The 13,033-nt window shown below is 39.3% G+C and overlaps 1 protein-coding gene across 2 annotated transcripts in view; it reads right to left on the bottom strand.

Moving 5' to 3' along the window:
• LPIN1 (lipin 1) overlaps positions 1 to 13,033 on the bottom strand; it is a 225,662-nt gene that overhangs the window by 4,542 nt on the left and 208,087 nt on the right. For both annotated transcript variants that reach the window (XM_033937853.1, XM_033937854.1), the window contains 3 exons: positions 12,324 to 12,476; positions 10,177 to 10,291; positions 7,086 to 7,189 (listed from right to left, as the gene is read on the bottom strand). In XM_033937853.1, coding sequence (XP_033793744.1) covers positions 7,086 to 7,189; positions 10,177 to 10,291; positions 12,324 to 12,476 — 372 coding nt within the window. The remainder of the gene's footprint in view (positions 1 to 7,085; positions 7,190 to 10,176; positions 10,292 to 12,323; positions 12,477 to 13,033) is intronic.

The following is a 13,033-nucleotide window of genomic DNA, read 5'->3' as shown; positions in this document are numbered from 1 at the left end:
AGGTAATATCATCATTTTAACAGTTTGTATTCTTCCCCACCAAGATAAGTGTAAAGGGTTCCATTGCTCACACATCTCTGTTATTTTTTGTAATAAATTTTTTTCATTAATTTTCATTGTGTCGTCTATATTTTTTGTAATCCAAATTCCAAGATATTTAATAGCATCCTCCTTCCAAACAAAAGAGAATGATTTAAATAAACCTTTTGTACAATGTATATTTAATGGAAGTACTTCTGATTTGTTCCAGTTTATTTTATATCCTGAAAATTTTCCAAATTTTTCAATTAGTTCAAGTAAATGTGGAATGGTAGATTCTGGGTTCCTCAAATATAATAATAAATCATCAGCATAAGCTGATATTTTATATTCTTTATCTGAATGAGGTATACCTTGTATCTCCTTTATTTGTTGGATTGCTAATATTAAGGGTTCTAAAACTATATCAAACAGTAAAGGAGACAAAGGACAACCTTGTCTAACTCCTCTTTGTAGATTTAATTTTTCTGAAAACATATTATTAATGTATAATCTAGCAGAAGGGGAGCTATATAATGTTTGTATCATTTGTGTGAATCCAGGACCTATACCAAACCATTCCATTGCTTGATACATAAATGTCCATTCTATTCTATCAAAAGCCTTTTCTGCATCTAAAGATACAGCAAAAGTGGGCTCGTTCATTTTCTTTGTTAAGTATAACATATGGAATGCTAGTCTAGTGTTATGAGATGAATGTCTTTGAGCAACAAATCCTGTTTGAGACATACTTATAATATGTGGGAGAGCTTTAGCCAATCTTAACGCAAGGATTTTTGCTAATAATTTTCCATCTACATTTATTAAAGAGATTGGTCTATAGTTTGATACCAAAGTGGGATCTTTATTTGGCTTTGGCAAAACTATTGTTAATGATTCTGCCATAGTGCCATTTGTACAACCTTTATTAAGTTGATATTGAATAAGATTTAATAAATAGGGTAATAAAAAGTTTTGAAATGTTTTATAAAATTCAACTGTATAACCATCACCACCTGGAGCGGATCCAACTCTAAGGGATTTCAAAGCTGTTTCTAATTCTTTTAGTGATATTGGTTCTTCCATACTTCGTTTTATATGTTCAGGAACTTTTGGACCCTCTAATAAATTTAAGAATTCTAAACCTTCCTTTTCTTTATTTAAATAAGTCTCGGAAGAATAAAGAGATTTATAGAATTTTAGAAATTGTTTTAAGATTGGATCAATTTGTGTAAGTGTTTCACCATTTTCATCTTTTATAGCAATTATTTTTGTTTTCTTTTTTTTCACTTTTAGATAATTTGCCAGTATTCTTCCCGACTTATTTGAGTTTCCATAATACAGTGCCTGCTGTGCAAATAAATCTTTTCTTATCATTTTTGATGATATTTCATTGTATTTACATTTGAGTTTTAACAGTTCTTGTTGTATAGAATATTCCCATTTTTTTATTAGTTTTAATTCTAAATTTTTAATTTCTTTTTCTAAATTAGAGTATTGTTTTTTATTTTGTTTGTTAAGATAAGCCGAATAAGAAATGATTTGTCCTCTTATTGATGCTTTAAATGCATCCCATAATATTTCTCTAGAGATCTCATCTTTATCATTTACTTGAAAAAAATCTTTCATTTTTATTTGAAAATTTTCACAAAATATTGGATCAGCAAGCAATGTATTATCAAACTTCCATATTGGTCTATTTGTATTTTGATCTGTGATCTTAATTTCAATCCATACCCCACCATGATCAGATAAAATAATTGGATCAATGGCAGCTTTTGTTACTTGATGTGCTAGGTGTTTTGATATAAAAATATAATCTATTCTTGAAAAGGAATTGTGAACATGAGAACAGAATGAAAATTCCCGTCCATTAAAATGAAGTATTCGCCAAATATCTATTAAATCACAAGTTTGTATTAAATTATCTAATCCCATTGATTTCATATATCTACTTGGGTTTTTGTCCAATAGAGGATCCATAACAGCATTAAAATCCCCAGCTACTATTAGATTTGAAGTAGCCAGTGGCAATATCAGTTGTTGAAGAGTTTTAAAAAATTCATTTTGGTTCGAATTAGGGGCGTATATATTAATCAACGTCATGGTAGTATTTCCCAGATTCATTTCCACAATTATCCATCTTCCATTAATATCTGTTGCCTTTAATTTGAATGTAGCAGTACATTTTTTATTTACCAGAATAGCAACACCTGCTTTTTTCCTTGTAGCTGGTGAGAAAAAACAATGTTTGACCCAACCTCCTTGTAGTTTACTAGATTCAATATTTGAGAGGTGGGTCTCTTGTATAAAGCATAAATCCGCATTTTGCCTTTTTAAAAATAATAGAGCTTTTTTCCTTTTTATCATATGATTTAGACCATTAACATTTAAGGATATTATTTTAAGATCCATTTATGTATTTTTGATATATTTTCCTTAAAATTATATGAATTGTTTTTCTTAATTTTTTCCCCCAGTATTTAAAATATTTTTGAATGTACACTTTTTCTTTTTTTTCCCATTCTCCATTATATTTTCCCATTCCCTTCCCTCCCTTCCCTCCCTTCCCTCCCCATTTTAATATGACCACTTGGATACGCATTTTGAGGTTAGGTGTATATAACTCCTACAAGCTATTAAAATATATAACTTTATTTACTACTATTATTATTTATTTTATTTTATTTTATTTTATTTTTTTTAATTATATTTCTCCATTTAGAGATGTTTTAATTTATTTTATTCCATTATAAATTCCCAATGTATAATTTATTTTTTGAGTTTTTTATTATTATGTTTTGGTTTGTATTGTATAATAAAGTAATTGTTTTCTAACAGTAAGTTCTAAGTGGTGTCAAAAAATGTTTTCATTTTTAAATAATAAGTATAAATTATATTATTTCCCTTTTCTTTAAGGAAATTATTGCATATGACAACAATGTATATCACTTATTCAGTTATATATGAATTAATTCAAAATGATATATAATTATAATTGAAATATTATAACTTATATTTTTAAGGCTTAGGTATATGTTTGAAGGCAGTCACAAAGGATGAACAGATTTCTCCTCAGTCCAACCTTTAGGAGATTACCTTTAACTTTTTCCCTTCAAAATAGTTATTAGTTACATTTTAGAATATCAAATCAAAGAGTAGGAAACTATTATGTCCAGAAGAGCATTCCTTTTCTTTTCTTTTCAGAGCAAGCTGTGGTAATAACATCTCTGAGTGTCTGTTACTGTCTTGGTCGTCGCCACAAATCGTATCTTGGTTTTGTAAAAAGGGTTTAACAAACAAATGACATTCCGGTAATATCAGGAAATTATTCTCAGTTTTCATAAACCTCCTGTCTTATTTTGCGTCTCAAGTTTTTCATGTCCATTGCTATTTCAGTCAATTTTCAATCTATATTCATTTCATTTCTTTGTCTTTGATCTAATCCTTTGTTTGTCTCATGTTCGTTCATATCTTATCTCTCATCAGCATGGCAAGACTGCATGTTGGATCCTTTTGACATGGAATCAATTTCGTTGTTTAGAATATTCCTGTAGTTTAAATCACAGTTCTATGTTCTTCTATTTCCTTTCAGTTGGATTTGAAAGATCTGTTTCTGAATCGAACTTTACATTTGTATTCCATATTTAATCTTCATGTTTTATTATTTTAAACATAATTATAAATATAAACACAAATATATTATTCGATAATAAGTTCTTATTTAAGAGGACATTGGCTGTTCACATTGATCGAGGAACTCTTGAAGTTTTGTAGGATCTGAAAAATTTTGAGTCTTGTTAGCAATGGTAATTTTCATTACTGCTGGATACAGAAGGCCATATCTAGCCCCTAGAGCTCGCAGTTGGGGTCTCATGTCCAGGAATTGTTTTCTTCGTAGTGCAGTCTCTTTTGCAAAGTCAGGAACAATGTGGATTCTTGCATCCTGACATTTTAGGTTTTTGTTTTCCTTTGCTAGCTGGCAGATTTCTACTGCTTGTTGGTGTCTCAAAAGTTTAAATATTAAAGTTCTTGGTCTTGATTGAAGGTTTTTATTTTGTGTTGGTATTCTGTGTGCTCTTTCTATTTCTAATGCAGATTTGAATTTTAAAGGTAGTATTTTAGGTAGAAATTGTTCCAGGAATGTTATAGGGTCATTTTTTTCTACCCCTTCCGGAATCCCGATGATCCTTAAATTATTCCTTCTTTCTCTATTTCGGCTGTCTTCCAAGTCTCTTTTAATATGCTAAATCTGCAACCCTAGAAAAAAGGCTTACTGCAATACGTGTTAAAGCATTTGGTCTAATAAAGTTTGACCATGTGAGTCCTTTTTATCAAAAGCTACATTGGTTGCCTTTCGAGGCGAGAATTTTGTTTAAATATTTTCAAGGCATTATTTGGCTTAGCTCCTGAATATCTTTCCTCTGTTTAAAGTATACAATTCTAACAGGAATACTTGAAATAACAACATGTTTATGTATCCATCTTTAAAATCCGTTCAATATAAGAGATTTCATGAAAGAATGTTTGCTTTCCAAGCAGGCAAAATGAACGCTTGGCTGAGCTCTCTTATTCCCCTAGCCGAATCCTACTATTCTTTTAGGAAGCTATTAAAAACTAAATTATTTGAAAAATTGTGAAACTTGATGGATTTTTCAACTGTTTGTAGGCATCACTGAATGTACAGTGCTCTTCTTATGTAAATCGCTCAGAACTTATGGCAGGGCGGTATATAAGAATAAAGTTTATTTGTTTATTATTATTATTATTACTAGTCTTTAAGCCTGTTACATTAACGGGTGCTAGAATAGATGTGTCTGTCTGTCTTTCTTTCTCTCTCTCTTTCCTTGGCCGCTGTCATTCTTTCTGTCTGTGTCTCTCCCTGGCCCCCTGTCTGTCTTTCTTTCTCTCTCTCTCCTTGGCCGCTGTCTGTCTGGGTTTTTTTTTCTTTGTCTCTCTCTTTTGTCCCTGGCTGTCTGACTGTCTCTCTGGCCCCCTGTCTGTCTGTCTTTCTGTCTCTTTGTCTCTCTCTTCCTGGCCCCCTGCCTGCCTGTCTCTCTCTGTTGCACCATGCCTGCCTGTCTCTCCATAGCCCCCTACTTTTCCTCCCCCCCGAGCAAACTAAGATTTCTGTCTTCCCCCCAGCACACCCCTCCCCCAAAAGCAGCCCCCTTTCCCTCTCCCCCTCAACTTCCCTGTGCAGCAGTAGCAGCATTTTTCCGCTTCCTTTACACCGGATGTCTCGCAGCACCCGCAGGAGACAAACCGCCGCTGAAACTGCTGCGTACGCTGCACGCCACAAACATCCGCACGGGCCGCAAATGGAACACGGCCATGGAGGCAGGGATCATGCCGTTTCAACTGCGCATGTGCGGGTAAGGGTTTTATTATAGAGGATAAAGGAATCATGGTCCCTTGATGTTGCTTTTGATTCAAAGAGTCTTCCAGTTAAGGAGGAAGGCATCACCTACCCTGTGGAGGCATATATTTATGCTACAGATTCCCATTGCTTCCTTTTTCTGTTACTCTATCCTAGCTGACTCAGTGGTTCTACAACCTACCTGCACTTTCAGCATTGCAGCATATCAGACTGTGATTCCTGATTCTGCCCCTTGCTTTAAAAGAGCAAAGGTAATACTCAGGGTTGGCATTAGGTGGGGGCAAACAGGGCAGCAGCCCTTGGCCAGGGAACACCATGGTCCAGGAACCCTTTCTCTCCACCACGGTCATTTCCCTTTGCAGGGGATGTCGAGAAGATCTGGCCAGGCAGAAACAGAATTTGCATCAGAAAACTTGCTTTACATCGTTGGAGCAGCAGTTTTTACAACCTCACTACACAGGCCAGGACGAGGCCTTCCTCTCTAACGGTCCCACCTACTTCTTGTTTCTGCAAAGGCAGGACCCAGAAGAGGAAGGCCCAAAGCTGGCCAGCTCAACGAGTTGTGAAGACTGCAACTGCAGAAGATGAAAGGTGAGTTTTCTGGGTTGAGGGTGACAGATGACCCTCAATTCCTGTGCGGTGTGGAGAGGGAGAGAAATGTGCTGGACCCTGGGGTGGGAGGGGAGCTGGAAGAAGACAGAGATTGCTGGACCCTGGAGTGAGAGGGGAGCTGGAAAGGGGAGCTGGAAGAAGACAGAGATTGCTGGACCCTGGGGTGGGATGGAAGCTGGAAGAAGACAGAGATTGCTAGACTCTGGAGTGGGAGAGGGAAGGAAGGAGGTGGTTATTGCTGGACCCCGGGATGGGAGGGGGGCTGGAGAGAGGTTGAGATTGCTGGACCCTGGGATGGGAGGGGGCTGGAGAGAGGTTGAGATTGCTGGACCCTGTAGTGGGAGGGGAGGGGGGCTGGAGGTAGACGTGCTATACTTGGGGTGAGAGGGGAAGGCTGGACAGAGAACTGGAGATATGCTGGACCTGCCAGGATGGGGAACAGGAGAGGGGAGAGAGGTGCTGGACCTGCTGGGAAAGTGAACACAAAGAGGGGAGAGATGCTGAGCCCATAGACAGAGAGAGGGTGTTATGCCAAACCACGAGGAGGGCCAGATGAGAGAGAAAGTGATATGCTGGACTTAGAATATGGGAGAAAGGGGAGGAATAGGGCACAGACAAAAAATGCTGGGCATAGAGTAAGAATAGAGACAAGGACACCACAATGGAGGAAAAGAGATGGGATGGGAACACCAAGGGGCATTGTTGATCACAAGGGGGAGGATAGGGACACATAGTACAATGTTGAATGGAAGGGGAGGATAGGGATGCTGGACATGGGGGATAGTAACAGGGACAATGAGAATAGATGCTGCCCTAACTTTATTCTGTTAGCTATCCAGTCAGTGGTCTGAATATTAGCACTAGCTGGTCAGAGCTGATTCTTGGATATTCAGCATTGGGCCTGTACCTGAACTCTGGCTTATCCAGTGTAATTTTAACTTAGGTGGTTAGAGTTTGAAAAAAGACTGCCAAGGGCTAAATAATGACCCTAATGTTTTTATGTTCATAAGACAGTATTTTTGATACAACTTTATTTAAAAATTTGATAAAGTACAAGAATGAAATAGTTACTCACGATGAAATGTTAGTCTTTGCATGTTCCTGTATAAGTTCTCCTTTTGGATTTACTGTAAATATTCTATTTAAAGAAACACCTACTTCTTTGTAAGAATAAACATCCTATAAGAAAGAAAACAAGCAAAAGTAAACCTGATTTCTTGCTTTTTTGCACAATTATATATCTTTGCAGATATCATTTGTTCTAAATAACAAGGTTGCTATTTGATTACTAATTACTTGGAATGTTGACACAGCTCAGTGCTTCTCTTTAGTACCAGTGCAAGGGTATTTAGGTACCCCAAGAAAACCTTCAGGTTTGCGCCGCTCCTTCCCACCAGTTAGCTATCAAGTCTGGAGCCCTTCTCCACAAGATTTTAATAATTATATTCAACAACCATGATTACTCTTCCCAGAATAATGCTGAGCAAAATGGACATCATATTTTATTATATACATACTTACCTAATGCGGATAATTTTTATAAGTCATTTATCTCACCCTCCCTGAGGATAAAATAACATATTGGTCGTTTCAAGGTATGTCTAGCTTCTTGGGAGAATGGGAGTGATAGCGAGATGGCTTGTACAGTAAAAGTAGATTAGATTTTAAACCAATAATGACAAGTCTTGTGGATTGAAGTGTTTGTTGCTGACTAAGTTCAATTATATATGGGGAAAACCAAAAAACTGGTAAGAAGAGTGATTAAAGGGAAACATACAGAAGTCAAAAAATCACTCAATAGGTGTAATAGTGAAATTAATACTTCTAGAATACACGCTTAGAATTCAAAAATATGCTCAGAGACACGAAGGCAACAACATGGAGCCGCAGCCTCAAGAGAAAATTGCCTCACCACCCAATCATTGCATATTGTAAATTCCAGTGGAAAACAAAATTATTTGCTGCAAACTAGCACAGAAAAAGTTCTTATACTTTGAGCAGTCACAAGCAATTACTTAGCTTGATCAAAGGTTCCGACGGGGCCCGTTTCGATCTTGCCTCAGGGAACCAAATAGAGCACTTAGCAAAGTGGTGGTGTCTCAAAAATTCAAGTTTCATTCATATGTACGAGCCTCCTCTACTGGAGAAATCAGTTCTAATGCCAGAAAAGTAGCCGAAGATCCAGGATACTGTCCCGAGTCCCCTGCATTGGGAGAGTGTCCCCGGAAAACAAGGGGTCCGCAAGCTAATCATTATCATAAACATCACCCAGATCAGGGTCAGCTAACTCAGGAACAGCGGAAGACTGAGAAGAGGATGTGCCTAAAGAGGCAAAACCACTGATAGACCAGTCTGAGGCGGGACTATACAGGGGAAGCATGGCTATTCTGAAATGTATTCCACAAATGTTACATAAGTTCTGTAAAGGCCTCCAGACTCTGGGGTGTAGAGTTACCCTGTGATACACCTTGCACTTCGGGGGCTGTGGCGGTTCTGCAGCCTTGTGCACAGAACTTTCAGCCGTGCCGAACACCAAAAATAAGGAAGGTCACCCCAAAAGGCTAGCCAAGTGTTTGAATACCTGCTTAGTCATGGGAGAGGCTAAGCTTTGCACTGCTGCCTCTCACGGCTTTGCCACATGGCGCAAGGATGCTCCTGAGGCGCTAAATTTGCACAATCCTTGGAAGTATCCACAGTAGAACTCCATCCCAACAAGTTTTGAGGCAAAATTTGCAGATTTGGAAGTGCAAGGAGCTCTTGGAAAAAAAAGATTGATACAAATCCAAGATGGCCACCACTAAGAATTTACATCAAAATTGTGATTATTTTTCATCCTTAGGAAAGTTCAAAAATGGTGATTTTAGGATTTTTAGGTGGGGGAACACAGGGGGACATGCAGAAACCCTGAAAACTTCAAAATTCAGACACACACCCCTCCCCTCCCGATTCACCTCATAGGCTGTGACAGCCTTACTCACTGTGACCTGTGCTGGAAATGTGCTGCAGCCTGCACTAGCTGAAATAGAAGAAATCACTGCCTCATGCTGGGAATGTCTCATTGACACTGATCTTCAGGCTGCCAGAAAGACACGGTACCTGACCGTACCTCCACCCCCGTGGAATGACAGATGCACTAAGTGATGGGTGGAGGCAAAAATGCAGCCTGTGCCCTGCAAGTCAACACTGAGCCTCCAAAGGATGCCTAACAGCCTGCGCTCGAACCACTGCTAAGCAGAAGGTGAGGAAAAAGTGGGGACGGCCCCAAGCTCCAAAGAAACAAACATAGGCTGGCCAACAGGTGCCACCAGGAATTAGCCTGCCATCTGCAGATTGGAATCTGCTTCTTCTCTAAATAGGCAGAGCTGAAGAAATGCTCTGAGTACAAAGAGATCCCGAAAAGGGGACAAAAACACTGAATAAAATAAGAAAAAGGGAGAGCCAAACAGAAACATTTCTTCAGACACACATGCAGAAGGGAATAAACTGCTGGTGGTGCTAGAGATCTCAGTGAAATAGATGAGTCACAGAAAAAAATCTGGATTGGATACCTACTGCATATGGCATGTGGCCATTGGGAGATAATCCACATGTCTAAAATGTCTCGCCTATTGTAATGGAAGAGAGTATTACATGTGATGTGGGCTACTATGTGGGAGGGAACAGTGTTATGGATTAGGAATTGGTTGAGAGATAGATGACAGAATAGGGTTAAATGGCCAGATGTCTAAAATGAGGAAGGTGTGATGATTAGATCTGAAAATGACAAAAACCCATTCTAAGTTTTTAAATCACTTATGGATTGTGAGAATACAAAGACGGAAAATCAAGTTCCCCTGGATTGATTACAGCATGGGCCCTACCCAATCAAATGCACCTCAAAAGCTTGTTGGAAAAAATACATTTTAACTAAATTTTAAACTTCTTAAAGTTTGTTTCTTTTAGAGCAGTGGTGCAAGTGCCACCCAATGAGCTCTATAAAAATAAGATATGATCAATATATGGTCCTGGAAAGATCTAAGATATCTCCCTTGTGCAAATCTGTCTTAAGTCTCCATTCTGCTATATATAGTTATATGTATTAAAAAAGGCTTGATAATAATTGTGATCTGCTTAAAATATATTTTGACTAGTATTGTTTTATAGACAGTGTTTAAATAAATACTTACAGTATGTCGGTTTCCAAAAGCAGCATAAAATGGCTCCAGGTTGGGATAAAACAAATTTTTGATGTCTGTTAAACACTGAATTTTAAATTTTTCTGGCTTCTTTTCTATCACTTCCCTGAAAAAAAACACAGTATAATGATATAATTTTTTTTTTTTAGATAATTTCAATCCTATAGAGGACCCTTTTGGTAAAGGTAGGCTGCATTTAGCCCAAAAGAAAACTGCCATCTTGAAATGTGGCTAAAAGTATGCATAGTTTTTATAGCCCTCCCTCCCTCTGACATCAGCGCTGACATCGGGAAGACTTCTGGTCAGCTGTGTGCTGTGGCAGGGCAGGTAGGGAAAAGGCAGTGGCGTACCAAGGTGGGGAGGGCGGTCCGCCTCGGATGCAGCACAGCTGGCCAGTTCCCCTTACCTATGTGGCGCTTCCCCCGACCGACCGACAACAGGCCCGGTCCGACAAACCTCCCTGCCCTGTAGCTGCGAATCTAAATTACTTTCTTACAGCAGCTTCAATACTTCAGCTGCTGTAAGAAGGTAATTTAGATTCGTGGCTACAGGGAAGGGAGGTTTGTCGGACCGGGCCTGTTCTGTTGTCAGTCGGGCAGGGAAGCGCCAGAAAGGTAAGGGGCAGGGAGGGAGAAAGGGAGGAAAGGTGGAGTGGAGAGAAAAAGACGCTTAAAGTAAAACTGAGGGGGGAGAAGGATGCTGAAAGCACTGGGGAAGACAAAGGGGTGGAGAAGGACGCTGAAAGGACATGGGGAAGATGGGGGGGAGAAGGACGCTGAAAGGACATGGGGAAGACAAAGGGGGGGAGAAGGACGCTGAAAGGACATGGGGAAGGCAAAGGGGGGGAGAAGGACGCTGAAAGGACATGGGGAAGCAAAGGGGGGGAGAAGGACGCTGAAAGGACATGGGGAAGACGGAGGGGGCAGAAGGACGCTGAAAGCACATGGGGAAGACAGAGGGGGGAGAAGGACGCTGAAAGCACATGAGGAAGACAAAGGGGGGGAGAAGGACGCTGAAAGCACATGGGGAAGACGGGGGGGGGGTGAAGAAGGATGCTGAAAGGACATGGGGAAGACAGAGGGGGGAGAAGGACACTGAAAGCACATGGGGAAGACAGAGGGGGAGAAGGACGCTGACAGGACATGGGGAAGATGGGGGGAGAAAGACGCTGAAAGGAAATGGGGAAGAGAGAGTGGGGAGAAGACGGTGGCAGGGAAGAAGACAGAGATGCCAGACTATGGGGGAGCAGAGGGAAGAAGATGGGTGCCAGGCCAATTTGGAAGGGGGGAGAAAGGGAGAGGCACAGTAACAGAGCAAATGGAAGACGCAGAGAGAAGAGAGACAGTGGATGGAAGGAACTGAATGAGAACATGAGGAAAGCAGAAACCAGGCAACAAAAGTAGGAAAAAAATTCTATTTCTTTTTTTTGCTTTAGGATAAAGTAGTATATTAGTTGTGTTGATAAAAATTTATAAACATTAGAGGCTCTGGTAGAAACCCGTTTACAAAGTATGCATTCTTCCCAATTAATATTTCCAAATTAATAAAGTCTTTTTGCTTATTTTTAAATGGATTTCTACCAGAGCCTTTAATTCAGTAGCATAATTAAATGAAATAACTATTTCTGTAGTTTATAGGGACGGGTAGGGGATTCCTCGCGGGGACGGGTGGGGACGGAGGGATTCCTCACAGGGACGGGTGGGATTCCTCGTGGAGACGGGTGGGACTTTGGCGGGGACGGGTGGGATTTCTGTCCCCGCGCAACTCTCTAATATAAACTGCCTTGATCCTAGTGTGATAATGCAATCTATCAAAATACTCTAAATAAATAAAATAAAAATACTCCTTAAACATGAACTTATTTTCAATCTACCCTTTAATTTACTGGGTGCCTTTCAAAGAAAAATAATGCAGACAAAAATTTATTTAAGAATTAAAAAAAACCCTTCAAGCTGGTCATCTAAACATTATGCTGTGTTAAGAAGTCACTTATTTTAAATAAAATTATACTAGCATAAATTGTGTTCAACTTGCCCCTGTTGTGCAGGGTGGAGCCAAAAGAGGCAGCCCATTTACAATTAATCCCATGTCTTCTGAGGTGGACCCCACCCTCCTAGAGCCCTTCCTGAAATTCCTACCTGTGTAAAGCTGAGAATAAACTGCTTGGACTAAGCAACACTGGTCCTTGAGGAAGCACAGTTCCCCGTTCATTAACCCAGTGAAGGTATCCTCTAGTCATGTCTGCCATTCCAATTGCACGTGCTGAGCAGTATAAAATTTTATAGCCATTTCTACAAAAAACAAAAAGAAAACCATTATTGGCATAATTTGTATCATTATATAATTTACTTCCACGGTATATACTATATTCTAATCTACAAACAGTACCCCTTCCACTTGAACACCTCTATTACTCATGTTCATTAAGATCATCAGAATCCAAAACTAAGTCATAAGAATTAGGAACAGAATGTTTCCTAGCAGCATTCAGTAAAACTATTTCTACAGAGAAGAAAACAATTTTAACTTAGCAAGCCATGTCCTTCTAAGAGTACTCTTGAAAATCCATTTCTCAAAAGAGTATCACTAGCTTACATTCAAGCACTCTCTTGCCTTCACAATGTAATCAATGAGGCATTAAACATGAATAATATACTCTTGGTCAATTTCTGCGCAATTATGCAGCAAATAATTCCACATCCATGCAGAATTCTGTGCAAACAAGGGCAGCAGCTGCACTGCTCCCCTCTCTTCCCCTCAAGGGTGCAGCAAGAGAAGGATGAAGTGAACTGCTGCACAGCGGATCACTTCCTCTTCCTGTGCCAATTTAGATTTGACTGTTTATATG

The sequence above is a fragment of the Geotrypetes seraphini genome, chromosome 3, assembly GCF_902459505.1.
Source record: "Geotrypetes seraphini chromosome 3, aGeoSer1.1, whole genome shotgun sequence".
NCBI classification, from domain to species: Eukaryota; Metazoa; Chordata; class Amphibia; order Gymnophiona; family Dermophiidae; genus Geotrypetes; species Geotrypetes seraphini.
Note: the sequence above shows the minus strand (reverse complement) of the source record. Positions and strands in the feature narration are given on the sequence as shown.